The sequence below is a fragment of the Lithobates pipiens genome, unplaced genomic scaffold, assembly GCF_037356315.1.
Source record: "Lithobates pipiens isolate NorthernLeopardFrog02 unplaced genomic scaffold, aLitPip1_a1.2 Scaffold_19, whole genome shotgun sequence".
In the NCBI taxonomy this organism is placed as follows: domain Eukaryota; kingdom Metazoa; phylum Chordata; class Amphibia; order Anura; family Ranidae; genus Lithobates; species Lithobates pipiens.
This window is the reverse complement of record NW_027507764.1, coordinates 102,591,293-102,619,174: the sequence shown is the minus strand read 5'-3', so window position 1 is coordinate 102,619,174 and position 27,882 is coordinate 102,591,293. Positions and strand designations below refer to the sequence as shown.

The following is a 27,882-nucleotide window of genomic DNA, read 5'->3' as shown; positions in this document are numbered from 1 at the left end:
GTGGTTTAAGGTTATTGTAGTTATCTTGTTGGATAGAGTGGTTTTGAAGGATTCGGAGTACAGTTTATGTGATCTGGTCCAGTGCGCTGTTACAGGTTTCCGTTTTTCGTGGGTGATGTTAGTAGCGATTTTGAAGTTGATGGCGTGGTGGTCCGTCCATGGCAATGTTATGTTGTCGAGTATGTTGACGTCAATGTTCTGTTTGAAAATGAGGTCCAGGGTGTGTCCTGACCCATGCGTGGGAGTCTTTATCAGTTGCTGGAGACCCAATTCTTCTAGTTGATTGATGCAGGCAGTCGCGATTGGGTCTTTGGGCTCGTTTGCCCACAGGTTTAAATCTGAGTGACAGGAAATTTTTGAATTGTAGGGTGTGTATTGCGAAGGATTCCGTGAGGGGTGAAAGAAGATTGGACTTTGATCCTGGTGGTCTGTAGCACAGTAGGATATGAGTGGTGTCATGGGGTGTTGATTGGAGATGTAGCGTCAAGATTTCCATAAAAAGCACTGGGTTCTGTGATGATGGTTTGGTGAGCCCCAGGTGAGCTTTAAAGATTACTGCTAGGCGTCCTCCTTTTTTCCCTATCCGGTGTTCGGTTAGGATCCTGTAGTTTTTCGGCACCAATTCGGTGAGGATGGTGTTGCAGTCAGAGGTTAGCCAGCTTTCGGTGATGAAGAGGCAGTCTAATTTGTTCTCGATGATGAAGTCGTGTACTTCCAGTCTGTGTTTGATGGCAGACCTGGCGTTAATCAAGGTGCAATCTAATTGTAGTGGTTGAGTATATCTCTTCCTGTGGTTGGGAGTTGCTTGTCTTCCGGTTTTTAATAGTTCTCTTTTGAAGTATTTTTTGTATGGAAGCTGGCAATGTGGTGTTGATGTCCCTTAGTCTGTGGAGAACTTCTGAGTATTTGATGTAGCACATGGTTTGTCGATGAGGTTGCTGGTACTATGGGCCTAAAGGTGATGATCCTAGTCAGGGTTTTGACCCTGAGGACGGGCTAGGTATCAGACTTGCCGCCGTGCTTGAGGCTATTGGCGCGCAAGTTGATCAGGGGATGCCTATACGGATGCGGACGGAGTTGTTGTATTGGGTTGCTGGCTGTTCCAGCTACCTTTTACTGGAGGTGAGGATCCCCACTCAGAAAAGAAGTCTGGCTGTGATCCGGAGTAGTCGTCCTAGGATAGCGTGAATAATGGAATGGAGGCTAAAGGTAGGGGTATGCTAACCTACGATTGTTCCTGATTGTTCCAGATTGTTCCAGAGGAAGGCGAAAAAAAACCCTGGCAGTAGCAGCCAAACGCACCAGTGGGGCAAAAATTCCTTCTTGACCCCCAGAGGCGGTCGGACTGAGTCCCTGGAACAATCACTGGGGGGGTGGGAGTGGAGGTGCGAGCTTACCTGGTTGCGGTGGTCCCCGTTAACTGTCTGGTTCCAGTGAATGTGGCTTGCTGTAAGCCTGATGTTTCTGGAGAGCGGTCTGGTTGCCCCTTGCAGTGGGATCTTTAAGAAGGAGGGGGGAGGATGGAGGTAGGATAGTGGGAGGAGAAAATTTTTTTATTTTTATTTTTTTGTGGTTCTGCCACAGCCATCAGTCTATATGTGGCTAAATGTTTAGCCCATTAGGGGTGATGACAGGGTGGCTGCGGCCTGGTCACTTTAAGGGTTCTTCAGGGTAGCTTGAACAGGGGTGGGAAGATAATTTCCACCGAGAATGGGTGGACCAAGATGGCCACCGGCAAGGCCGGAGCCCTTGGCTTTCCTAATTCACACCCGGTGCCTGGTACTAATAAAGGTCGGGGGCCGCGCGGCGTTCGAGCCTTGGACTGCCGAGGTTCAGGGGGATGGTGCAGGCGGCTGCACGGTGAGTCACCACGGTACGACTGGACTAGGCTGGAGCGGACGATAGGGAGAGTTGGATAGGTGACTGGGGGGGATTGTTCACAGCCCCCGTGTCACTATCCTCTCTAGAAGCCGGGTGAGTATGCAGGTTAGTTGGTGGCTGGTCGGGTGCCTGGGGGAGAGCCGAGGGAAGGGGAGATTTTGGCTGGAGCTGGGACGGAGCCTCCAGCGCACGTCTGCTCTACATGTCTGCTCTTGTGTGCCGATGGGTGATGGTATGCCTATACTTTGGCTAGGATTTTAACATACACATTAATGAGCGATATCGGGCGGTATGAGTCGCATTTGAGAGGGTCCTTGCAAGGTTTCAATAATAGTATAATCAGAGTCCCATATGGGGAGGGGGGAGTTCCGATATCTAATGCCTTGTTATAAGTAAACAAAAGAAATGGGCATAATAGATCTTGGAACTGGGCATACCATTCTGCCAGATATTCATCCAGGCCTGGCATCTTACGTGTTGGTAGTCGTGAAATGGGCGCAGCGATTTAATCTACAGAAATAGGTGCCTCCAACTCCTCTCTTCTTTCAGTCGATAGAGAGGGGAGAGATATATTGGCTAAGTAGTAATTTAATTGGGATTCATTGTAGTCAACCCTAGATGTATAGCGGTCCTTGTAAAAGTCTAAGAAAGTCTCCATAATATCCCTAGGAGTGTCCCTAATCTGACCCAGTGTAGTTAGAATAGAAGTAGGAGAGCAGTCGGGCCTAGTCAGGTATGCCAATAGCCGTCCAGCTTTGTTACCATGCTCAAATGACTTCTGAGTAGAGAAAGTGTAATGCCGCATACACACGAGCGCACTTTTCGACGGACTAGGTCTGACGGACTTTCCAAATGAACGGACTTGGCCACACACAATCGCACCAAAATCCGACGGATTCCAACGTGATGACGTACGACTGGACTCGATTAAGGAAGTTCATAGCGAGTAGCCAATGGCTGCCCTAGCGTCTGTTTTTGTCTGTCGGACTAGCATACACATGACTGTCTAATTTCTCAGTGTGTTGCTGCATATTTTTGCGTATAACACCAGTGATGGACATAAAGGTTCCCCTCAGTGTGGTCTTAAAAGCCTCCCATTCTGTCAGTGGATTCACTGTGCCCAGATTGTCTTTCCAGTAACCAGCAATGCCCTTTTTGCATTCCCCCTGCACCACCTTATCCTCTAGCCAGTAAGAATTCAAGCGCCAAATAGAAGGGCCCGCGCCTGGGAGGAGGAGGTCCACAGAGAGGAGTGTGATCTGTCACTCACCTGGGCAAGTAGAATACCGCAGACACAATGGAAAAGGTGTCCCATGCAGCAAACGGCAGGTCAATGCGAGACATGGTGCAGAAAGAGTACGAGTGGCAGGAGTATTGGTAGACATCCAGATACTTCCAGCTCCCATATCTCTGTGAGACTGGGAACTTGTGTCCAATAAATAAAGGAGGGGAAGAGTCTACTCCTCCCACCCCTCAAGGGGCCCGGGGGTCTTGGTAATGGCATAAGTTACAATTTGGACAATACCTCCACCAAAAAGGGGAGGGATATAAATGTTCACTATGGTGAATGTTAGAGGCAATTTGTAAGGCGAGTATAATACATCTTCCATTGGGGTCCATTTTAACTAGTACAATTTCTGCGGAGTGTGTGTGGTGTGATAGGACTGAGCCAACCACGGCCGCTTGAGGGCTCTCACCTTGGTATTAGTAAGGTGAGTTTCTTGGAGGCAAATTATATGGAGGTGACCTTCTTTTTTTTTTTTTAAATGGAGGAAACGGGGGACCGCTTTTGGGGGTGCATTCAATCCTCTAGTATTCCATGAGACTATATTTAACGGCTTTGCCATGTTAAGGCAAACCGTATCTAATAATCACATTAGGATACAGCCACATGGAAAACATAATTGGTCGTGCCACCCAGAAAATACATGAACATGTGTACAAGACAATGTGAAGATCTAAGGTTAAATCAGTAAGAGCATTGAAGGAAATAAAAATGAAAAAATAGGGTATTCTGCCAAAGGCAACAACAAAAAGAATAAATTGAAAAAGGTTCATATGAAAGCCCAATCCACCCATCCCTCTCGGCTATCCCAAACATAGCAAGCCTTGGATCCCTAAATCAGAAAAACCCCACAAAAACTCAGTTGAGGTCAGAACTGTCCCATGGCCATATCACCCACTGGTGCGGGGGTAGTGCGGAATTCGGGGAGGCAACAGTAAGTAGAATTATAAAGAGGTTCCGTTCCAGGATACAGATCCACTGTAGTTTTAGGGAAAATTAAAGTCCACCCGGCCTCCCTGTATATCAAAAGGCATAACGGTCAAAAACAGGTAAAAAAAAACAACTCCGGGAGAGAAGGCCGGGTGCATTGGGAAGTTGCTCCTCGCCTGTGTGCATGGAGGGGGGACAAGGATCATCATGAGGTATATAGGCAACATGGTGAAAATGGTAAACGCAGACAGTGCAGCCTAGGCAGGTAGGAATAGAAATCCCAGGATCTGTAGTGATGGATCAGAAGGTAATTTCAAAGAACAAATGCCACAGTCATTCACCCCTGCATCTTGGTGCATTTCTATATCGATCGTTGAGCCACACCATGGCTTCTTTGTGGTTGGTGTAGAAATGGGCTTTACCATCATGGATGACACGCAACTTGGTGGGGAAAAGCATAGCCTATTGTAAGCCTTCAGTATGTAAGTGGGCTTGCACTGCTGCAAAGGAGATGCATTGGTGTTGAACTTCGGCCGAGAAATCAGGCTAGACCGAAATGGTATTGTCATTGAATTTAAGCAGTCCCTTTTCCCTTCCACTGAGTAGAATGACTACTTTATCCTGGAAATGAAGGCTTCGTGCTATAAGGGAACACGGAGGGGGTCGTGAAGGGGTACAGTGTGCACGCTCGATGACGCATGAGAATGAAGTCGCATCAGTGCCAGTAATGTCCTGTAGCCAGGAGTGGAGAAACGTTTCAGGGTGGGGGCCGTTTGCGTGTTCAGGAAACCCCACAAAACTGACATTCCTGCGTGAGCGGTTCTCAAAATCCATGAGTTTAGCGCGGAGAGCTGCCATCTCACTGTAATATCATACACTGTAGCAGACAAGGAGTGCACAGCATCTTCCAGGGAGCTTATACATTCCTCTGTGGCCTCGGTTCTGTCACGTAGGTTCTGAACATCCTGTTTTAGAAGGGAGAAATTATACTTATGGAGGCTATCTGAGTGAGGAGGGAGGCCTTACAGTCCTGCATGGCCAGCTTTAATGGTAGACAGAGTAGGCTTATTAAGGGGAGAATCTGTGTCCTGGCATCTTTTATCATGCTGTGGAGATTCCTGGGACAGCAGGGGGTCTAATTGGGTGGTGAAAAGAGCGGGGGGTGACACTTCCTTTTTCCTGGAGTCCAGGGATGTCGGCAGCCGAGCAACCTCTCGGCTGCCATTCTTGGTGAGGTCATCAGGAAGTAAAGCTTTGTGGCTTCACTTCCCAGTTCTCTACTGCGCATGCGCGAGTCGCGCTGCGTGCTGTAAGTGGTCCCTGCTATCTCCTGGGACCTGTGTGTTTACCAGGAGACAGCAGGGGTGGGAAGGTGCGTGACTCCCGCGGTAGTCTATTCCCGGAAGTGGGTGCAGATACCTGTATTATACAGGTATCTGCACCCCCCTCCCTCCGGTGCCACAACTGGCACCTTTCAGAGGGGGGGAGGAATCAGATGAGCGGAAGTTCCACTTTTGGGTGGAACTCTGCTTTAAGCATCAGACTGAGTTTAATAGCAGTGGCAGTTGCTGGACTATTGCTCAGCAGTGGGTGGATTTTTTGGTAGTACCTCTGCATTTGTGCTTGGCACTATGACCGGGGGGGGGGGTACAAATACCCCAAAAACCAAGGGCACAATGGGGTCACCCTGAGGCCCTAAGGACCCTCCCTCTGCAACACCACCTCCCCCTAAAAGATATAGGGAGGCTGGTCAGAGTGAGCACATCGGGGTCATCAGGGGCCTCAATTGCTTTTGACACTTCAGCCCCTGTCTATATAACTGAGCAGGTTTTCTCCTCAGCTCTGAGTGGTTTGGAGGAAAGATTAGTGGCTTTAATCGTATCTTCAGAGTGGAAGAAAACTCATTAGGTCCCCTTCTACTACCCAGGACCCTCAAACAGAGGAACACTGGGAGGGGGAAGATGAATCCCCCTCAGGGGTCCGTGAAGAGGCTGATGATTCTTCTTTCGAGGGATCAAGTGAGAAAGGACCTTCTTCAGCTTCACATGCTGAGAAGTTGCTGGTGCATTCCCTTACTGAAATGGCCTGCTCTACATTTAATCTACCCTTAACGGAGTCGGTTGAAGAGCCCACTTCCTGTTTGGGTTCACTAAAGTCTTCTCAAGCCTTGCGTGCCTTTTCTGTCCATTCATTACTAGAAAAGCTTATGTATTCTGAGTGGGATCACAAAGATAAGCATTTTTTCCCTTTCGCTTTATCCTATGGAGGAAAACTTTACTAAGATGTGGAGTATACCAGCAATTGACGCTGTCATATCCTCTGTTAATAAAAGTTTGGCTTGAAGATTAAGGTTCCACCTTTTTCAAATCAAAGCGCAGTCCATCAAGGCTGTTAGTGCTTCGTGCGCAGTGCATCACCAAGCCTCCATGGCTAAAATCTGCAAGGCCGCAACCTGGTCTTCAGTCCATACATTCACCAGATTTTATCAGGTGGATGTAAGAAAGCATGAGGATATCGCCTTTGGACGCAGTGTGCTGCAGGCAGGAGTATAGGTTCTCAGGTCTGATTGCACCCTACTTTTGTTTGTGTCCCCTCCCCTCAGTTGGCACTGCTCTGGGACATCCCAAACAGTTATTACTGTGGCTCTGTGTCCCATGATGTACGATAAAGAAAATATAATTTTTATAACAGCTTACCTGTAAAATCCTTTTCTTGGAGTACATCACGGGACACAGAGGTCCCTCCTCTCTTTCTGGTTACACGTGTATTGCTTTGCTACAAACTGAGGTACTCCCGGTAAGGGGAGGGGTTATATGGGGAATTGACCTCCCTGTTTAGGGTGTGCCAGTGTCCATCACCTGAAAGTGCCATATAACCCATACAGTTATTACTGAGGCTCTTTGTCCCTTGATGTACTCCAAGAAAAGGATTTTACAGGTAAATCCTACTTTTGGTGTTTTGCGTGGAACGTGTCAGATTTGGCTTTGTGTTTCTTCACTTTTTCGTGTCATACCAATACAAATGAAAGAAATAAACATGAGAATGCCAAAACATTTGTAATTGCAACAATTTTGCGGGCAAAATGGTGCATTATCTGACAGAAATGCCGGGGTGCCGATATGTTTGGTCATGACTGTTTAGTTGATGTACATTCAGTCAAAACTGCATAACAATCATCCTCATTTCAGAAGCCTTTTACATTATAAGGCACATTGTCCAACACCTTTCTAGCATATTTGCTAGCATTGTAATAATCAAATGCTTGCTCTAGCTAATGGGCATATGGGAGCCGTGACCACCATGAATGTTCAGATACCCTTGTCTATTTATTGTAACCGATTGTTGTCAGCAGAATCTTTTTCTGGTGTATTGGCATTAGGCAGAGTTATTTGTTTTCATTTCTAACTACAGTAATATCCCAGACAGACAAGGAAGGTGCATGGGGGTGCATGGAGCCTTATTAGAAATATATAAAATAAAAATGTGTTTACACTGAAGGATGTGATTTGACTCTGTTTTCTGTCCTACAGCATCTGGGGACCAGACGGCTCACATCTGGCGCTATGTGGTACAGTTACCCACTCCACAGCCGACGGCAGACACCAGTGTAAGCTCACCACTAAAATAGACATTGTCCTTTAAGGGCAGCAGACTACAATGATATGGGAAATAGTGATGTTTGTTTCAGTTACTACATGATTATATCTTCTGGCATACATTTTCCCTGACATAAAGACGATCACATAAAAAAAAGTACAGGCCTTGGGGTGGATTTTTTTTTTTTGTGTGTTTTTCATTATTGCTACTTGTTATGCACATTCCTTAACACAGCAAATCCTATCCTGCTGACTGTCTGTTCTTTGCCAGTTGGTTGTGCAGCCAGTGAAGTCAGAGCTGCTTAGCTGCCTACATGTTCCAGCTTAGTGACACAAAGTAAGCCATTGAATAAACACAACAGCCAGGCAACTAGCAGTCAGAGGGAGAGGTCATTGTGTGCTTTTCCTTTAGCCCAGAGATTGTAGCTTTTACCCATCACTTTCTGATCTGACAGAAAGAGAAGGGAAATCTTAAAGGATAAGTTCACCTTTGTTAAAAAAAAAAAAATACATGCACATCTTTTTATTTATTTTTACTCTGCAGCTTTTAAAGCATTGCACCCACAGTCAGCAGAGCATGTGTGCAATTCCAGGATCCTGAAGTCCCTTAGTATGCCGTTTGCCCATACCTTCAATACGGGAAGGCAGTTATTGAATGGTAGGAAGAATCAATGAACTACTAGAGTGCTCACCAGCGCCTTCACAGTTAATTGTGAACTTCAAACCATCAGGTGCAATGGCTGACAGCGAGTGCTGGGAGTTTTCCTGCCCATTGTCACATAGCAGGGAACACTGGCGGCGGTAGGTTGCTGCATAGGAACATGTTACACCCTAAATATGGATGCAACATGTTCCTAAATGTGAACTTGGCCTTTAACCACTTGACCTCCAGAAGATTTACACCTCTTTCGGACCAGGCCATTTTTTGTGACATGACACTGCATTACTTTAACTGACAATTGTGCGGTCATGCTACACTGTACCCAAAAAAAAATTTAAGTCCCTTTTTGCACAAATTGAGTTTTCTTTTGGTGGTATTTGATCACCTCTGCATTTTTTTTTTGCTATAAATAAAAAGACCGGCAGTTTAGGAAGAAAATTTTTTTTTTCTTTCTGTATAACATTTATGTTCTATAAAACATATCCAATTAAAATGTAAAAAATAAAATTTGTTCATAGATTTAGGCCAATATGTATTCAGTTACATATTTTTGGTAAAAAATCACAATAAGTGTATATTGATTGGTTTGCACAAAGTTTTATGGCGTCTTCAAACTATGGAATGTTTCTTGTTTGTAATGATGGCAATCAGCAACTTATAGAGGGAGTGCAATGTTTCGACACTTTTGACACGTTTGTGGGTCCAGGGGGGGGCGGGGGATAAAGTACAGTACATAAAGTAAGAACGGTGGAGGAGATTTACTAAATTGTGGTGTAGCTGTACATGGTAGGTCTTATTTAAAACAATTTAGTTATAGAATGAATTAACAGGGATTATTGTATTGATATGATGTTATTTTTTTTTTTAAATATCTGCTTTTATTTATGGTGGTACATATGAAATCATAAGGAGGAGAAAGTGATGACTCCATAGCACCCACTCAGATGCCAGCTACTATTTTCATAGTGCAAGTTGGAAAATAAAAGCATCTGATTGACTGCTTTGGCTAACCGTTCCATTTTTAACAGCAATAACACAATTTTGTTGTTCTGGAAGGCGTAAACTATTTGCTGTAACTCTAACCCTGAGATTGATTCATTTTAACAGATTTCTGGAGAAGAAGAGGTGGAATTTTCAGATAAAGATGAGCTTGACCAGGATGGAGATATTTCCAGTGATTGTCCCACTGTTCGAGTCCCAATCACGTCGCTGAAAAGCCATCAGGGAGTGGTCATAGCAGCAGATTGGCTGGTTGGCGGCAAGCAGGCAGTCACTGCATCTTGGGACAGAACAGCCAATCTGTACGACGTAGAGACGTCTGAGTTGGTCCATTCTCTTACAGGTATGATATGAATGGTGATGTCAGAGCATTTCTGAGTGGCTTAATTTTTCATGAAACTAGAAGTCTCATAGAGGCAAATTTCACACCTCATATCTATTGATATTACTATCAGCCTCACCCTGTGCTGAGATTTCCCAGCTCGCTGGACAACATTCTAAACATCAGCAGTCTGAGAGTGATTGTCTCTGGGGCAGGTTAAAGTGGATGTATACCCTCACATATGCCCAGTGAAGTGACCAGCCTCAGATAATACACAGAGATGAAACATATCTTCCTATATAGGTTTTACATCTATATCTGCTGTCTTCAGCTTTATATATTGTTTAGAATAGTGGTTCTCAACTCCAGTCCTCAGGACACACTAACAGGCTAGTTTTTAAGTATTACCTTAGGGAGATACAGACTAGAATACTGTAATCATGAGCAGCAAATTATATCACCTGTGATGTATTTCAGATCTTGCAAACCTGGCCTGTTAGTGGTCCTGAGGACAGAGGTTGAGAACCACTGGTTTAGAAAGTGCACATCCTGTTAGATTTTTTTCACTTCCTCATTCCCCTGTAGTACTGGATTATTGCTGGACACTGTGCGTAAGCTGATTTGGAGGAAAGGCACCCCCCCCTCCCCCCCCCCCACACACATGCAGAGGTTGCCTGTGAATAGTTTAGCAGTGTGCTAATCTATTTATAGCAATCTACCCCAACACACTTCTATCTCCCATCTCAGAGAGCTTGTAAAAAGTTATCGGGCTGATAACAAACGGAGCAGGAGAACGCTACGGGACATAGTGCTTTGAAGAGAGATAAGAAAACACTGCAGATATATGTGCCCAACTCAAATTTCACGAATCGGGTTTACTTCCACTTTATCACTGCAGTTAACTAGTGGCACACACAAACTGTAGCTGCCACCATGTGTTAAAACAAACACACACAGTTTAGAGCATCTGCTAGTGTATGATCTAAGAAAAAATGTCTGTTTCACTCGCTGCCACACAGACAGGAACGTGTGTGTGTGTGTTTGTGTGTGTGTGTGTGTGTGTGTGTGTGTGTGTGTGTGTGTGTGTGTGTGTATGTATGTATGTATGTATGTATGTATATCTCAAAAAAATTATAATAAAGGAACACTTTGAAAACACATCAGATCTCAATGGGGAAATATATATTGCTGGAAATCTATACTGATATGAACTGGGTAATGTGTTAGGAACGAAAGGATGCCACATTGTTTGATGGAAATGTAGCGCTGGCATCCTTGCCTATTGATGTGGTTAGGTATGCTTTAATGTAAGGTTTATGGACATTACTGTGGTTTCGTACCAGAGCCAGCTAGTGACCAAATATGGGTAACGCACCTGTTTATTATCAATTCAGAACAACCTAAAGACTTGTACAGGAAGTGACTGTTTGGAATCTGAAGGTTGACCTTGTTACCCAGGAGTCCGTGTGACCTACCCATGAACACTCTTTTACGCAGTGCATGCTGGGTAAGGGATAAAAGGGAGCCGAGCGGCCATGTTAAGTCTCTTAGGACCACGCTGCCTGCCTGTGCGAATCGGTGGAGAGGTTTCTCTGAGACATCGGCTGGCCGCCATCGCAGAGCGCCAGCCTGTTTGTTTGAGAGGTGACCTGACAGAGCCTGAAAGACGGTAGTCGGATTGAGAAGGTCCAAAGACACTCAGCGGAGAACCGGATTGATTCAGCGAAGCGATACAGAGCGTCTGGCCCAGCTGACGGAAAGGCAAGCTACAGTCACCGGAACTCTGATCCAGTTGGTGAACAGGTTGCGGCCCACCGTTTGTTAAAAGTACTTTAAGTGAGGCCTCACGTATAGCATTTAAAGTAGGGGGAGCTCCCAGGTTATACATATATATACATTTTGTATTGTGTTATATTGAAATATATTGTGCGGTCGTCCTGTGTTGGGATGACAGCACAATTCCTGTAATCACCTGCGTAAATATTTTGCAGTAAAGATATTTCTGGTTAAGTATCCAGTTGTTTGGCGCACTGTTTCTTCCCACCAGGTGAAGCCAGTGGATCCTGAGGGTACAATATAGGTACTTTGCACTGTTTTATATTGTATTGTATTACATTCCACCACAGCTGTGCCAAGGGGATTGCGTCAAGTTAGTGAGGTTTCTAAGATGAGTGCAGCTTCTTCGGGGGTTAGTGCTACAGAAATTAAAATTATCAACCTAAAAAGGGCTGATTTCAAAGGCCCCCCGAAAATCAAAGTGATGCAGCAGGCTAGTTATTTTTGCTGAAATTTTGCTTTGCAGCAACTCCAAATGGTGCTCAGTAGTTTGTAGTTTGTATGGTCCCCACGTGCTTGTATGCAGACCTGGCAATGTCTGTGCATGCATCTACTGAGACAATGGATGGTGTCCTGTGGTATGTCCTCCCAGATCTGGACAAGGGCATCACTGAGCTCCTGAACAGACTGAGGTGCAACCTGGTGGTGTCGGATGGACCGAAACATAATGTCCCAGAGGTGTTCTATTGGATTTAGGTCAGGTGAGCATGGGGGCCATTCAGTGGTATCAAGTCCTTCATCCTCCAGGAACTGGTAGCTTACTCTTGCCACATAAGGCCAGGCATTGTCGTGCACCAGGAGGAACCCAGGACCCCACTGCACCAGCGTAGGGTCTTACAATGAGTCCATGAATTTCATCCCGTTGCCTAATGGCAGTTAGGGTGCATTGTCTAGCCTGTAGAGGTCTGTGCATCCCTCCATGGGTATGCCTCCCCGGGCATCACTGACCCACCACCAAACCGGTCATGCTGTACGATGTTACACACAACATAACATTCTCCATAGCTTCTCCAGACCCTTTCACATCTGTCACATGTAGTCAGAGTGAACCTGCTCTCATCTGTGAAAAGCATAGGGCGCCAGTGGTGGACTTGTCAATTCTGGTGTTCAAATGCCAATCTAGCGTCACGGCCCCAGGCAGTGAGCACAGGGGCCTACTAGAGGACGTCGGGCCCTCAGGCCACCCTCATGAAGTCTGTTTCTGATTGGTCAAAGACATTCACACCAGTGGCCTGCTGGAGGTAATTTTGTAGGGCTCTGGCAGTGCCCATCATGTTCCTCCTTGAACAAAGGAGCAGAGACCGGTCCTGCTGATGGGCTAAGGACCTTCTGTGGCCCTGTCCAGCTTTCTTAGAGTAATTGCCTGTCTCCTGGAATCTCCTCCATGGTCTTGAGACTGTGCTGGGAGGCGCAGCAAACCTTCTGTTAATGGCACGTATAAATGTCCCATCCTAGATGAGTTGGACTGCCTGTGCAACCTTTATATGGTCCAGATATCGCCTCATGCAGCCAGTAGTGACACTGACCCTAGCCAAATGCAAAACTAGTGAAAAACAGTCAAAAAAGATGAGTATTTTCGGGGTGAATTCAGTCCTCTGTAGGTTGATAATTTACATTTCCATCAAACGATGTGATATCCTTTTGTTCCTAACACTTTACCCAGTCCATATCCGTATAGATATCCAGCATGATATTTTTCCCCATTGAGATCTGATGTGTTTTCAAAGTGTTCCATTGTTTTTGAGGTGTGTGTGTGTGTGTGTGTGTGTGTGTGTGTGCGTGCGTGCGCATGCGTGTATATGTATATGTGTGTGTGTGTATATATATATATATATATATATATATAATTTTGTGTGTGTATATATGTAACTGTAGCTGCTGACTTTTAATAAACACTCGCCTGTCCCAGGATCCAGCAATGTGCCTCTCCCTCTCCCCGGCACTGGCATTTCAACTGTGAGCACCTGGCTGTGATAGCTTGGGGCTTCACAGCCAGGTGCACACTGTACATGCGCCTATTAAATGGTCCGGCAGTTTTCTGGGACCTGTGACATGTCCCAGAAGACCGTTGGGAGGTAGGAGGAGATGAGACCCTCTGCTCGGATCACTTAGGACAAGGGCAACCAACCTTTTGAAAAGTGAGGGCCACTTAAGCACCTTGGTAACTGGTTGCGGGCCACAACGGGCGTATGATGGTATATGCAGAGTAGACACGGACACCACCCACTCTACTCTATGGGCCCTCCGATCTGATCTGCCCAGATAGAAGGGAACAGATCCCTTTCTGTTTTTTCTTAGCGGATCGGATTGGAGGTAGGCTGGTGTAAATGGACATAAGTCAGAGAAGTCATAGAGGTGAATGGAGTGTCCAATTGGGTTGAACGATCTTGTGAAAGGGGCTGAAGGCTGCCCTCGCACTGATGCGTTGCCGTTTATTCACCCTGCAGGTGTAGCGCAGTGCACCTGTGGCTTTCTTGCGGGTTAGCTGCACTTTGCCCTAGACTTCTATTATATACTGCAGGTGTGGTGCATTTCTGAAAGTGCACTAAACCTGCAGGTAATAACAGAAGTCTGTGGCTCAGTGCAGGTAACCCACAGGTGTGCTGTGCCTGCGGATTAGTTTAAAAGCAGTCCAGTAACCAGTGCAGAACAGATCTGCCCATATATACACTTTGATTCTAGTAATAAACTTACCTTTAATAACAGTCTTCCAGTCAGGTATCCCTGGCTGCTGCAGTCCCAGGCAGAGTGAATTTTGGTATCACTCCGCCTGTACAGGAAGTATCAGCTTATGCAGCTCTGCTCCACAGCTGTTTGCTTCCTCTACCGCTGGCTTCATTCTCAACACTAATGCTCTGGGATGGGTGGGTCAGCAACACGCGATCTGGGCTTGCCAACCCGGCATCCTCAAGCAGAAGGTCGGGGGCCACTGGTTGGGCACCCCTGGCCTAGGTGATCCAAGTGGGAGTGGGTACCTGTCAAAACTAGGTACCCGTTCCCCACCCAAAAAAATGTTAGATGCCAAATGTGGTGGGGGATGAGTGCTTAAAGTTTAACTTCCCCTTTTGGGTGAAGCTCAGCTTTAAGCAAGCTTTGTCTGATCTTTAGTTTCATTGCAGAGTAAGCGCAATCTGATATATCTTATTAGTCACTGGCTCTCATACATGTCTTTATAGTTTTGATAGTAAGAAAGAGCTGCAGCTTCCAATTGCTACCTTCTTTTTCAAAAGTAATCAGAGTCTTAACGTGTGCTGAAGGGGCTGCAAAGTTTTTTTTTTTTTTTTTTTTTTTCTGTGCTCGGCAGACACACCCTCATAAAAACGTTTATAAATATATATATTCCCAAATGACCAGGTTTTACATTTAGACAACCAACATATATTGTACAGAATGAAATTATGATTTGATAGAAACCATATAGCTATGAATCCGATGCAGTGGCGGCTGGTGTTCAATTTTTTTGGGGGACAGTAAACAAACCTGGTCCCCTCACTCAACACCCTCCCTATCACTGGATTGATTGCCGTTACGTAAGCCCTGCACTTACCCCATCCAGGTTGCGGCTTCGGTAGCTTCTCCTCCTGGGCCAATCGGGTCTTAGGACCCCTGGGCCAATCGGGTCTTAGGACCCCTGGGCCAATCGGGTCTTAGGACCCCTGGGCCAATCGGGTCTTGGGACCCGCTTCCTGATTGGCTGGGAGGAGAAGCAGGAAGAAATTAGCCGAATATCAATATGCTAATGTCACACAAGTGGGTGGCCAGGGGCGCAGTGCTCTGCGCCCCGAGCCCACCCATTTTGAAGCCAATTTAGAGCCTCAGGCTCTAAAATGTGGTTAAAAAAAAAACCCTATTGCAATTCATGCATCCAGCACCCTGCATGGAGATTAGGGGGGCTGCGCCCCTTATGAGTGTCCGCCACTGATAATGTGATAATGTGGTCATATTACAGTGACAGCAAAACCTTTATCTATGTGTAAGCCCAACCAACATGTTAAATCAGGTCACAGCACGTGCTATAGCTAATCACAGTGGCCATTTAGCATTCGATTGGAGCTTCCAATGAGGGATGATCTCATATGTAAACATGAGATCATCCCTCATCGCCGGCTCTCCCTCCTCACACAGAGACCACGTGTGAGGAGGGAGAGCTTCCTGCTGCAGCGTGAGTAAAAAGAAATCAAACAGTGCCATCTGTCCCCAGTGGCACCCATCAGCGGCACCTGTCCCCAGTGGCACCCATCAGCGGCACCTGTCCCCAGTGGCACCCATCAGCGGCACCTGTCCCCAGCGGCACCTGTCCCCAGCCCCACGTATCAGTGCCATCTGTCCCCAGCGGCACCTGTCCCCAGCGCCACGTATCAGTGCCATCTGTCCCCAGCGGCACCTGTCCCCAGCGCCACGTATCAGTGCCATCTGTCCCCAGCGGCACCTGTCCCCAGCGCCACGTATCAGTGCCATCTGTCCCCAGCGGCACCTGTCCCCAGCGCTACATATCAGTGACATCTGTCCCCAGTGCCACGTATCAGTGCCATCTGTCATCAGTGTCATGTGTCATTGTCATAGTGCTCCAGGGCCTTCAAAAGTGTAATAGGTAGTCGACAAGTTAGAAGTGTAATTTATGCTCCTAGAACATGTGATGGTGCTCCCTGCATGTTGGGCCTCTATGTGGTTAGGCTGAGGAAAAGTCACACATGTGGTATCCTAATACTCAGGAGTAGCAGAATGTATTTTGGGGTGTCATTTGTGGTATACACATGCCATGTGAGAGAAATAACCTATTACAATGTAAATTTTGTGGGAAAAAATCTTAATTGTGCAAAAAATTGTGGGAAAAAATGACAACATCAGAAACCTCACCATGCTGCTTACTAAATGCCTTGGAATGTCTAGTTTCAAAAAAAGGGGTCATTTGGGGGGGTATTTGTACTTTCCTGGCTTGTTCGGGTCGCAAGAAATGATAGGTCCCCAGTACATCAGGTGTGATGCATTTTTTATGATTTGCATCACAGCGTGTAGTCTAACTTTAACAAAGACTGAATAATATTCACTAATTTGGGTTATTTTTACCAAAGATCTGTAGCAGCATAAATTGTGGCCAAAATTTATGAAGAAAAATGAATAATTTGCAAAATTTTATCACAGAAACAAAGAAAAATGCGTTAACGCAAAAAAAAAAAAAAAAACCTACAGGTGATGAAATACCACCAAAAGAAAGCTCTATTTATATGGAAAAAAGGACAAAAAAAATCATTTGGGTAAAGTGTTACATGACTAAGTAATTGTCATTCAGAGCATCGAAAGCTGAGGGGAGTTTAAGTGCCCAGTAGGCAAGTGGTTAAGAGCACTTAATATTTTGTTATTTTTCAGGAAATGCAGAAAAAAGTAGATCTTTACGGAGGAGAGGGAACAAAACAATTTTGGCTTTGTAAGGATGGGACTCTAGAATAGGTAGGCGGTATCTTAAAAGCCAATGAGGATGGATATTTATGCTTTAGCCAGTATACATGGAGATGGTGTCCATTATTATTATACAGGTTTTATATAGTGCTAACAGTTTGCGCAGTGCTTAACAAAATAAAGGCAGATGTTGCATTACAATTTGCTACAAAAGGAATCCGAGAGATTTGGGTGTCATCAGCATGAAAATGGAAGTGAAAGCCATGGGAGGCTATCAGCTTACCCAGAGAGGATGTGTAGATCGAGAGAAGTAGAGGTCCATGGACAGAACCTTGGAGAGGAGGAAGTGGAGTTGTAAGCGACACTGAAGGTGCGATGAGATAGGTAAGATCCGAACCAATGGAGAGTGCAGCCATGGAGACCAAGCAAATTGAGTTTTTTGAGGAGGAGGGGGTGATCAACTGTATCAAAGGCAATGGAAAGGTTCAAGAGTAACGCTCCATACACACTATCAGATTTTCTGCTGATTTTTGTCTTCAGATTTACCAAAACCTTGTGCAGGGGCCTGCCTGATTTCATACACATTGAAACTCCTAAGGTTTGACCACATTATATGGTTTTGGTAAATCTGAAGGAAAAAATCGGCAGAAAATCTAAAAATGTGTATAGGGCTTAAGAGTACGGAATAATGACCTTTGGCTTTGGCTGTTAGTAAGTCATTTGTGAGTTTTAGGGGGGCAGTTTCTGTGGAGTGCTGTGGGCGAGATCAAGAAGGTTATTCTCAATGAGGTGGTCGCTCAGTCAGTTGTAGACTAAAGGTTCAAGGAGTTTGGAGGCAAAAGGGAGTAAAGAGAGATGGGTCTTAGGTTGTTAAGATTGGTGGGGTCTAGTGAGGCCTTTTTTGGTATGGTAGTGACTAGCACATGTTTTAGAGCAGGGGTATGCAATTAAGGGACCTCCAGCTGTTGCTTTACTACAAGTCCCATGAGGCATAGCTAGACTCTGACATCCACAAGCTTGACACCCAGAAGCAGAGGCATGATGCGACTTGTAGTTTTGCAACAGCTGGAGGTCTGCTAATTGCATATCCCTGTTTTAGAGGGTTGGGGAAGATGCCAGTAGAGAGTGAGAGGTTGAAGATATGAATTAAACAGTGTAGAATACAGTCAGATGGTGACTGTAGTATTTGAGAAGGAACAGGGTCCAGGAGGTTAGGTGGGCAGTAGAAAATAGTTTAGTGACTTCCTCTATAGTAGCTGGGTTAAGAGGGCAGTATTGATTGTGCAGGAGGACAAGGATTGTAAAGTGAGGGGGATATCTGTAGAGCGGATATCTCGAGACAAATTGTCTCAATCTTATTTTTGAAGTGATTAGCAATCTCCTGGGTAGTGAGTAAGTTAGTGGGTGTAAGTAATGGAGGACAAAGTAGAGTGGTAAAGGTAGAAAAGAGTTGACAGGGACTGCGTGAGAGGGTGTTAATGAGTGTGATAAAGTAGATTTGTTTGGCAGTGTGGAGGCAGGAATGGTATATTTGGAGGGCAGATTTATTTTGGCTGAAATTTTGCTGTGACTTAGCCTTAGGCCACAGACGCTCAAGAACGTGGGTTTTAGTGATCTGGGCCTGATTATTTGTGTAGTGAGGGAAGGTAAGGTATCCAGGGTGGATGACAGTGAACAGTTGTAGACAGAAGTGGCCAAGTTGGAGGAAGTACAAGGGTGAGATTTTGTCAGAGACAATCTGTAGCAGAAAAAAAGAGAAGGATTAAGATGCCGAAGGTTTCTACGGATAATAGTTTGGTAGGTGGAAGGTAAGGAGGAGGCAGATCCATTCCTGCATGCTCTGTTGGTAACAATATTGCTTAAGCCACAGGAGTTCTAGTGATATTTGATTCATATGTTTTTTGACACCATGGGTTAGGTGCTTGCTGACACAAGTGTGTCTGTTATTTGTTATCCAATTGAGCTCCTTGTACGTCCAAAGAGTGAACCTTTAATCACAAGCTGATGGCTGCAGTAGTGGGTTTTGTTCAGCCGGCGATCGGCTTCAAAGTGATAGTGATGCGGCAACTTCATAGGTTTCCGGGCTGTCCTGCACTCACCGGAGCCCAGGAGCACATCCACAGGCTGGGGGAGAGAGAAGTGAAGTGATGTCACTTCTGGTTTCAGATGCACCCTTTCCTGGCCAGCACAAGCACAGCCAAAGGACACTTCTAACTAAGTCGATCTGTGCTTGGTTAGATGGTGTGAAGGGCAGGGTAGACATTGGGGTCTATTGGATCCCCAATGTCTTCATAAAGAGTACTTGTCATCTGTCCAGTGCTATAACATAGGGGTTTATTAACCCATTTGATTGCAATCAAGTAAAAAATAAAAAAATAAATATATATAACAGCTCCCAAATATCATGTGAAAATTTGCAACTGTCACATTTTTATTCTACATGGCCTCTGCTTTCAAAAAATATACAATGTCCTGGGGGTTTAATTAATTTTATTGCCAAAAATTAAGATTTCTACATGGTATGTGAAAAATAAAATGCTCTGCAGTCAAACTGGTTATTGAAAGTCTCACAGGAAGTGATTTTGAAATTCAGACTTTATATACTATTTACAATGAAATGATTTGGATTGTTTGTCTTCTATGGATTACTAAATTTAAGCAGATTTAGCAAAAGTATATTTTTGTTTGGTAGAATTTCACTAATGGATCCATAATAAGATATTTTCTGTTTTAAGGTCATGACCAGGAATTAACCCATTGCTGTACTCATCCCACACAACGCTTAGTGGTGACATCTTCCCGAGACACAACTTTCCGCCTGTGGGATTTTCGAGACCCCTCAATACATTCTGTGAATGTTTTCCAGGGTCACACTGAGTAAGTGCTTTTTTATGTTATTACATTATAACTAAGCATTCATGGTATACTATACACTCATGGCACATTATCTACTTCCTGATGGTACAAAGCACATGTAATACTTGTGTCCCAACTTCCTAGGTACAAGTAGCAAGCTTTGATACTGGTCTCCCATCGGGACCTGAATAATGTAAAAAAAAAAAATATATTCTTTAGGTTTATTCTTCTCTACATCATATTGCGTTAAAAAAAAATGGCAGTAGAATAATAATTGCAGGTGTCAGACCAGAAACTTTTGTGCCAATCTGACACAAACGTCTCATAATAGAAATCATATGACCTGTTTTGTTGAATGATGGTCTCCTCACTTCTGATGATGAACTCTTTTGAAAGTATAACGATGTTGTTTATTTGAAAAGGAGGAAATGGGGTTGGCACTTTATATGAGGCAATAGCTACGATTTACCTCCATCCCCGATAATTTGGAATAAGAGACTTTATATGAGGCACACTGCTACATAACATAATTGGAGCCAATCAATGTAAACATTATTTGGTACACATGGCATACATAATATTGTAACATAAATGGATAAAATAGCTTAATCTATAATAGGTCACATATTGAACTTGTATGTAAAATCAGTAAATATTACATCTTAAACTCAAGACAATAAACATAATAATGCACCTAGGGCAGGGGTGTCCAAACCTTTTTCAAAGAGGGCCGGATTTGATGAAGTGATTATGCGTGAGGGCCGACCATTTTGCTTGGCATTCTTTGAACCATTAAAATTCGGTCTAAGTGTATTAGTTCAAGCACTAATACACTGCCCAACAAGAATTACCTTGCCCTTGTGGCTGTGTGTGGGAAAGAGATGAGCTTGGGAGTATTATTTGCATATACCATATTAATTGGCGTATAACATGCACCTTCGCTTTAAGAGAGAAGTTTCAGGAAAAAAAATTAATTTTAAATAAAGAACTGTGAAGGAAAATAATAGTCAGTGCCCATCAATGCAGCCTAAGCAGTGCCCATCTGCAGACCCACCATTGCCATGAATGTAGCCTCATCATTGCCAGGAACGCAGCACCATAGCCAGGAACACACTCACCATAGCCAGGAATGCACTCACCACAGCCAGGAACGCACTCACCACAGCCAGGAACGCACTCACCACAGCCAGGAACGCACTCACCACAGCCAGGAACGCACTCAACACAGCCAGGAATGCCCCCACCATAGCAAGGAATGCCCCCACCATAGCCAGGAATGCCCCCACCATAGCCAGGAATGCCCCTACCATAGCCAGGAATGCCCCTACCATAGCCAGGAATGCCCCTACCATAGCCAGGAATGCCCCTACCATAGCCAGGAATGCCCCCACCATAGCCAGGAATGCCCCCACCATAGCCAGGAATGCCCCCACCATAGCCAGGAATGCCCCCACCATAGCCAGGAATGCCCCCACCATAGCCAGGAATGCCCCCACCATAGCCAGGAATGCCCCCACCATAGCCAGGAATGCCCCCACCATAGCCAGGAATGCCCCCACCATAGCCAGGAATGCCCCCACCATTGCTAGGAATGCACTCACTATAGCCAGGAATGCCCCTACCATAGCAAGGAATGCATCCCCATAGCCAGGAATGCCCCCACCATAGCCAGGAATACACCCACCATAGCCAGGAATGCCCCCACCATAGCCAGGAATGCCCCCACCATAGCCAGGAATGCCCCCACCATAGCCAGGAATGCCCCCACCATAGCCAGGAATGCCCCCACCATAGCCAGGAATGCCCCCACCATAGCCAGGAATGCCCCCACCATAGCCAGGAATGCCCCCACCATAGCCAGGAATGCCCCCACCATAGCCAGGAATGCACCATCATAGCCAGGAATGAATCATCATTGCCAGGAACGCAGCACCATTGCCAGGAACGCAGCACCATTGTCAGGAATGCACTGACAAGCACCAAAGGAGAATCTCCTGTTTACCCCGGTGGCCTCTTTAATAGAAAGTCCCGCCTCCTTTGATGGACAGAACAGTCGTCCAATTGCAGTGCCGGAGACGGGACTTCCTATAACAGAGGCCGCCCGTAAACAGGAAATTCTCCTGTCTACGGTGCTCGCTCCCGCCTCCTCCCTGTCCCTTTCGAAGCATATACATCTTTTGTGGCCCTGGTGCTGGGAGATCTCGGGGGCTACAAAAGATATGTATGTCCAAATAACCAGGCGGGCCGTTCAAAACCGTGCCGCGGGCCGTGATTGGCCCGCGGGCCGGACTTTGGACATGCCTGACCTAGGGTATGTAAACCAGATTGTGATAGTATCATATAAATATATAAACAATGATAAATTGGTTCATAATAGTATTGTGATGGTGATCAGTTAAGATAGTAAAACATGGGAAATTGTGACGTCACATCATAGGAAATCTCTACGTGTTTTGTGGTCATTATACCACTCATCAGGAGCAGATGCAGGGTTTTGGGAATGTCTAGAAAAAATACCAAAAATGATATCATAAGAAACAAAAATATAAAACCTAAAAGGAAGAGGGGGAGCAAAAAATATCCCAACCACTCTTACCTAGTTGTAGTAAATGGGTACAAATATTGTAACTGGTGACCATAATGGAATATCGCTGTTTATTTAACATTAATGTCCATATCTGTGGTGTCATCTCTCTGCACAGCAGATATTAGATAGAGTTAAAGGGAATGCACTTTAACCTTTGTTGCATTGGCTACCAGTAAAGCATGTTTTTAGGCACTTGGAGCTGGAGTGGGAATATTCAGACAGGTTGTAGATTAACAAAAGAGACGAACAAAGCATGATTGGGCTGTTTTTGATCCATTGACCTGATGGGTGACACTGAAGACTAAAACAGTGGATAGTACGGTTACTGTTCTGGCTATGCATTGGGGGCATGGGGAGATTATCACAAGAGGTACAGAAAGGAATGACAGGTTTTTTTTATTTATTTTTTTCAACACAGTTCACATATTTAGCTGTTTGGCAGAAATGTTTCTTCAAGGGCCAAAATACCTATATTTCAAATTGATATGCTTAAAGTAGAACTATAGGCAAAACTTTTTTTCATTTTTGATAGTGTAAGGATTGGTCATAACGCTCATCATTTTTTTGCCATCTATGTCCATTTGGGGAGATTTCCCTTCACTTCCTGTCCCATAGCCAGAACAGGAAGTGAGAGGAAATCCCTGCAAATTAAGGGAATTCCTGGGGACCTCCAGGTCATCAGAACTCGTGTGCCAATTGGAAGATTTCCCCTCTATTTTCTGTGCACAACCCAAAATGTGGGATTTTCTTTTACTTACTTACAATGATAATGGTAAACCGGACAAATGGAGAGGCTGAATCTCCGTAACGGGGCCACCGACGGCAATAAAAACTGACAGGTGTTTTAATCCCTCTCCACTCTGTCAAAAGCTTAGGGAAAAAAAAAAAAAAAAGTTCTAGTTGTATTTTAAAAACTGTACGTTGAACTGACTTGTTATGGAGAGAGGGTTTTACTTCTATGGGAATTTCACCTAATGTCTATACACTTTGGGGATTTTTAGCACAGAGTTAGTTTGAGATAATTTTAGTGCTATATTATATGTATCTATGTGCATTGGGTTATGCAGCTACTTATGAGATTGGTCACAGGCAAACAATGACAGCCTAGTATAACTCTTCTTACTCCCAAATACATTAGGGTATTTTCTTTTTTAGCTAGTTTCCTTAGGAAAAATAATGTCTTTTCTCTCTGATCTGGGGGAAGAAAATTGCGACAAATTTTTTTCTACTCTTGTGATTCTTTTTCAAGGACCGCTTGCGTTTCGCTCCTTAGTGAAAGCCTTTGTGCGTTGTGGTTCCTCTCTGTTAATTCCCCAGTGACCCGCTGGGGTCTCAATTTGCTTTCGTGTTCAGAAACCGCCCTCTGGTATATTCCCTGGTCTACTTTCACTTACAAGGTTGCCTTCTTTGAGCATGTCCTGCTCCATGACATCCCAAGGAGATTTGCCTTCACTAGTCTGGGTGTGGTATGTACTGTTCAAGTGTCTCTCTCAGACTACAACTTCTTTTAGGCTTCATGTACACTACAGCTACCAAACTTGAGTTTAGGAGCTTTTGGCATTTATTTTTTATTTATTTTTTTGTCAAAGCTCCCAAATATAACTCCATAAAAGCTTGTGTCCATGTATACACAGGCTTTTTGGATTGTTTGAGCTGCTGTGGTTAGGGGGAGGTTCAACCTCCCTCTCCTGAACGTGGAAGAATTGCGTTCAGGATTGGAAGGTTTAGACCACCGGCGACAAAATGTGTTTTGCATTTTCCCTGGCCAGCAGTCATAATAGGCCATGTGTACATGAAGTCTTAGGCTGGCTTTTTTTGTCTTGAGAGTCCCTGTAGAGGACAACCTGCTTGTGCCACTATCACGCGGTGTATTTGTCATCTAATTCAAGCCTACAGACCTGAGGACAATGCTCCACCTTTCCCTGTCAAAGCAAACTCCACTAGGGCAGTTGGTGCTTCACAGGCATCTATTTCTGTCATCTGGTCTTCTGTTCACATGTTTAAGTTTTACCATGTAAGTGTTTAGACATCTTCAGTTTTTGAAGATCCTGTGAGCCTTGTTGAGCCACTTCTGTTAACGTTTGTCAGTCAGTGACTGCTGCTATTCTGTGTATTCTGACAGAGGCAAGGCCTGCTGTCATATGTAATGTCCTGGTGGGGGGGAATTCCTATATCCATTTTGCTTGTGTGGATGGGAGAATCTTGTGTTTTTTTTTTTTGTTTTTTTTTTCGTTCAACCCACTTTATTGCTGAAATGCTTGAGATATGACGTCTCTAGGTGGTTCAATCCTTTAGTGTCCCCTATAGCTAAAATATTTACTTTTTAAATAAGGGTTCTAATTTGTTGCTACACATTGCAGGCCTCAGCAGACAGTTGCAGAAAATAAAGCAGTGTACAACCATGCATGCACTCTGCAGTTTTAAGAGCATAAAAGCTATAAACGTTCTATTTACACCTGAGGTAAGTAGACTACACTTTCAGGGCTGCCTATGACCATAAACTGCTTCTCCTGCAAATTGTACATTTTATATTCCTCAGCGTGGTATTCGGTACTACAGGAATGTTCTCTAAGTTTTCTGGTAGAACTTGGAGCCAGCAGCAATGTGGGCTCCGAGCTACAAGACTGCTCAGTCACTAGCAGCAGTGGTCTCCCACAATGATTAGGGATCATGCTGGTTGGTTTCTAATCATGTTATTACTACAACTGCCAATCATGGTTCTAACAACCTGCTGGGTTAAGCCAGCTATATAGTACATTTTACTTAAATTTTGTCTGGTTCAGCAGGGACTGGCCAAATTTCAATCCATGTATGGGCAGGGTGGTTGTACGGAAGTTGATCTACAAATCGACTTCTGTACAACCACCCTGCCAGATTTTTGTTACTCGAGCAGTGCTGCCGCATTTTCTGAACGCGCATAAGAAGTCCTGCATATAGGATCTTTGGTGTACTGTGTGAGTTCAGTTTGTGTAAAGCACTTGGATTTGACTTGGTACCAGCCTATTGGAATCTCCTGTACTCCAGAGCTCAGAATGGGAGAGGGAGAAGCAGCACGAAGAGCCACTCAGTTAATGTGCTAGCAAGAGACCTGCTGATAGGATGGAAGAACAGAGTGACAGACATGAGCTCATCATTCTGTTGCATGTTTTGTAACCAGTTTGAGACAAATGTCATACAGTTGATCATCAGCTTCTTTTGAATTTCTATATATTTTTTATAGGGAGTGAAGCAGTGCTGAAATGACACACCGGCCCAAAGTGTGGTTATAATAATTTTTGTGGTTTTAAACTGCTGTGTGCAATGGTTAAGCACAGGAAAACACCTGATTTATCAAATGACAATTTAGATAAGGCTGGCAGGCGGCATGCTCTGTATTTTTATTTATTTTTTATTACACCAGGCAGATACACTAATCTGATTGGCACATGTACCATCTGCTGTACACTGTGATTAGGAGATGGCATAGGGTTCATTATGCTGTCCAGTCTTCTCTAGCCCCACCTTCCCTTACCCTGTGGATACAAGGTGCAGGAGGGTCAAGGTCGCTTTCACACTATTACATTGTGGTTTGGCCACAGCAGCATGTACCTGTGGTTTTCATGCAGGTTACGTGCATTTTTACATAGACTTTCTGTTGTGTCCTGTGTTTTCGGTGCATTTTTTGAAAGCGAACCATGCTGTATCTTTGGTGTGCTGTGCTTAATCGGCCTAAGGGTTTGCCCCTGGCTGGTTGTTAGGCACGGATGATGCCCATGGCTGCCTGGTTTTGCATGGCAATTTGTGGCCATCTGGGTGTGCTTAATGTTTGGACTTTCTCTGTTTAACTAAAATATATCCTAGTTGTACCTATCCTTAAAATCCTTTCAAGAATGCATTAATAGATGTAAATCATCCATGCTGAATCTCTCACACATGTTTTGGGCAAATAAAAGGAACTATAATAAATGTGCAATACAGATTAAATGTAAGCATCACAACTGAAAAAAACAAACGAAAAAACAATAAGAAAGATACTGTATATTGAAGCTCCACTCCCCGCTGTGCCGTCCTTCCATTCTTGGGAGTTTGCGCTGCTGATTGCTTATAATTTCTGTCTGCTTTTGATGCCAAGAGTTTGAAGATTACCTTACAAATTTAGCCCAGTTTTCACAATTTCCATATACATTTTCATGTACAAAAGCCATTTCCTAAGACCCACCTATGCACTTTAGTTCTCTTTGTAATAAATTTGGATTTAAAACTGTCCTGTAGAGATTCCAATTTATAAATCCATAAGCTTATTACTCGCTTCTAAGTAATACTTTTGAGTTAGAGTGGCCTATCTGAATGAAGATTTGCAGCTGAAATATGACTTCCATGGACTGTGCAAATGCTCGCCTTGCCTTTTTTATAATTTCATTGCTACTATATCTTAATAAAGAGCTTTTCTTAAGAGCGCCTGGAGCTGTGCGATAAGGCTCGGGTGCCAGGGCTCTGCAAAGACATGCACACATTTTAACAAGGCTTCAATCTGTCCTGCGTTGGCCCATTAACTAGCCTATTAATATATGATCTGGCACATTGTTTACTGAGGCAGCAAGTCTTTATATAAAACAAAAAAATAAATAAATAAAATAAAACGATAATGGTTTCATTAAAATAATGCGGATGTATTTATAACTTTGCAATGACATCTTCAGTTGTTAGTTCTTTGCCCAGCAGATGGCATTGTAACACCGCAGTGAAAGCCAACGGCATATTGGGCCTTATGAGATGCTCAGAATAAAGGAAGCTAGGGAGAGAGACGGATATGGTTTGGCAGGTTTGGATAGGCTTACCTTGTTTGCACCTATTAATGAAAGCAAACTGGGTTGTGGGTTTACGGAGGATCATGGTGCTGGAAGGCTCCAGTGGTTTTAGGAAGGCACAGGGGGTTTTATGTCAAAGGTTAAGGAATTTATCTTGTGTCTTTTATTACCAGTACAAATTACTGCTGCCAGACAAATCTTCTGCCTGTCGTTTCATACTCTGTAAATCCACCTGGTAGACATTTACTAGGCTTTGTTTTCTTGGAATTTACAAGGCTGTTTGTTTCTTTTAAAAAGTTTGTTTTTTCGTCAGTCTTTCAACCTTAATACTACATTTGTCCGAGTCTACATTGGCATTGCCGAGTATGACATGCCTTAAGCTAGAACTCTAGCTAAAACCTTTAAAACATTTTGGACAGCATGGGAAAGCTTAGGGTATGTTTCAGGCTATTGTCATTGTCCGTGCCACCTTTTCTTCTATTTCATGCCCAGGAGACCCCAGTGGAGATGGAAGTTAATCTTTTACATAGAAAGAGGCGAATTCCAGCCTTGACCAATTGTGCAAGGTGTACGTGTCCTTATTGGGAGATAGTGCTTACCTGCTGTTTTGGTGACAACTGTAGAATTGGTCTTCAGTGTGGAAAGATTTCCTGTAAGTTCCTATTGTGCAATGTAAACCTATCCAGGGTTTTTGAAAAAATAAGGGATGGGAGATGGAGAGGAAAATGGTGTGTATTTTTCGTAA

General features: G+C 44.4%; 1 protein-coding gene across 3 annotated transcripts in view; it reads left to right on the top strand.

Annotated features, from left to right (window-relative positions):
• The window catches only part of WDR37 (WD repeat domain 37), a 284,920-nt gene that overhangs the window by 193,111 nt on the left and 63,927 nt on the right, over nt 1–27,882 (top strand). For all 3 annotated transcript variants that reach the window (XM_077491119.1, XM_077491118.1, XM_077491120.1), the window contains 3 exons: nt 7,627–7,703; nt 9,461–9,695; nt 19,643–19,784. In XM_077491119.1, coding sequence (XP_077347245.1) covers nt 7,627–7,703; nt 9,461–9,695; nt 19,643–19,784 — 454 coding nt within the window. The remainder of the gene's footprint in view (nt 1–7,626; nt 7,704–9,460; nt 9,696–19,642; nt 19,785–27,882) is intronic.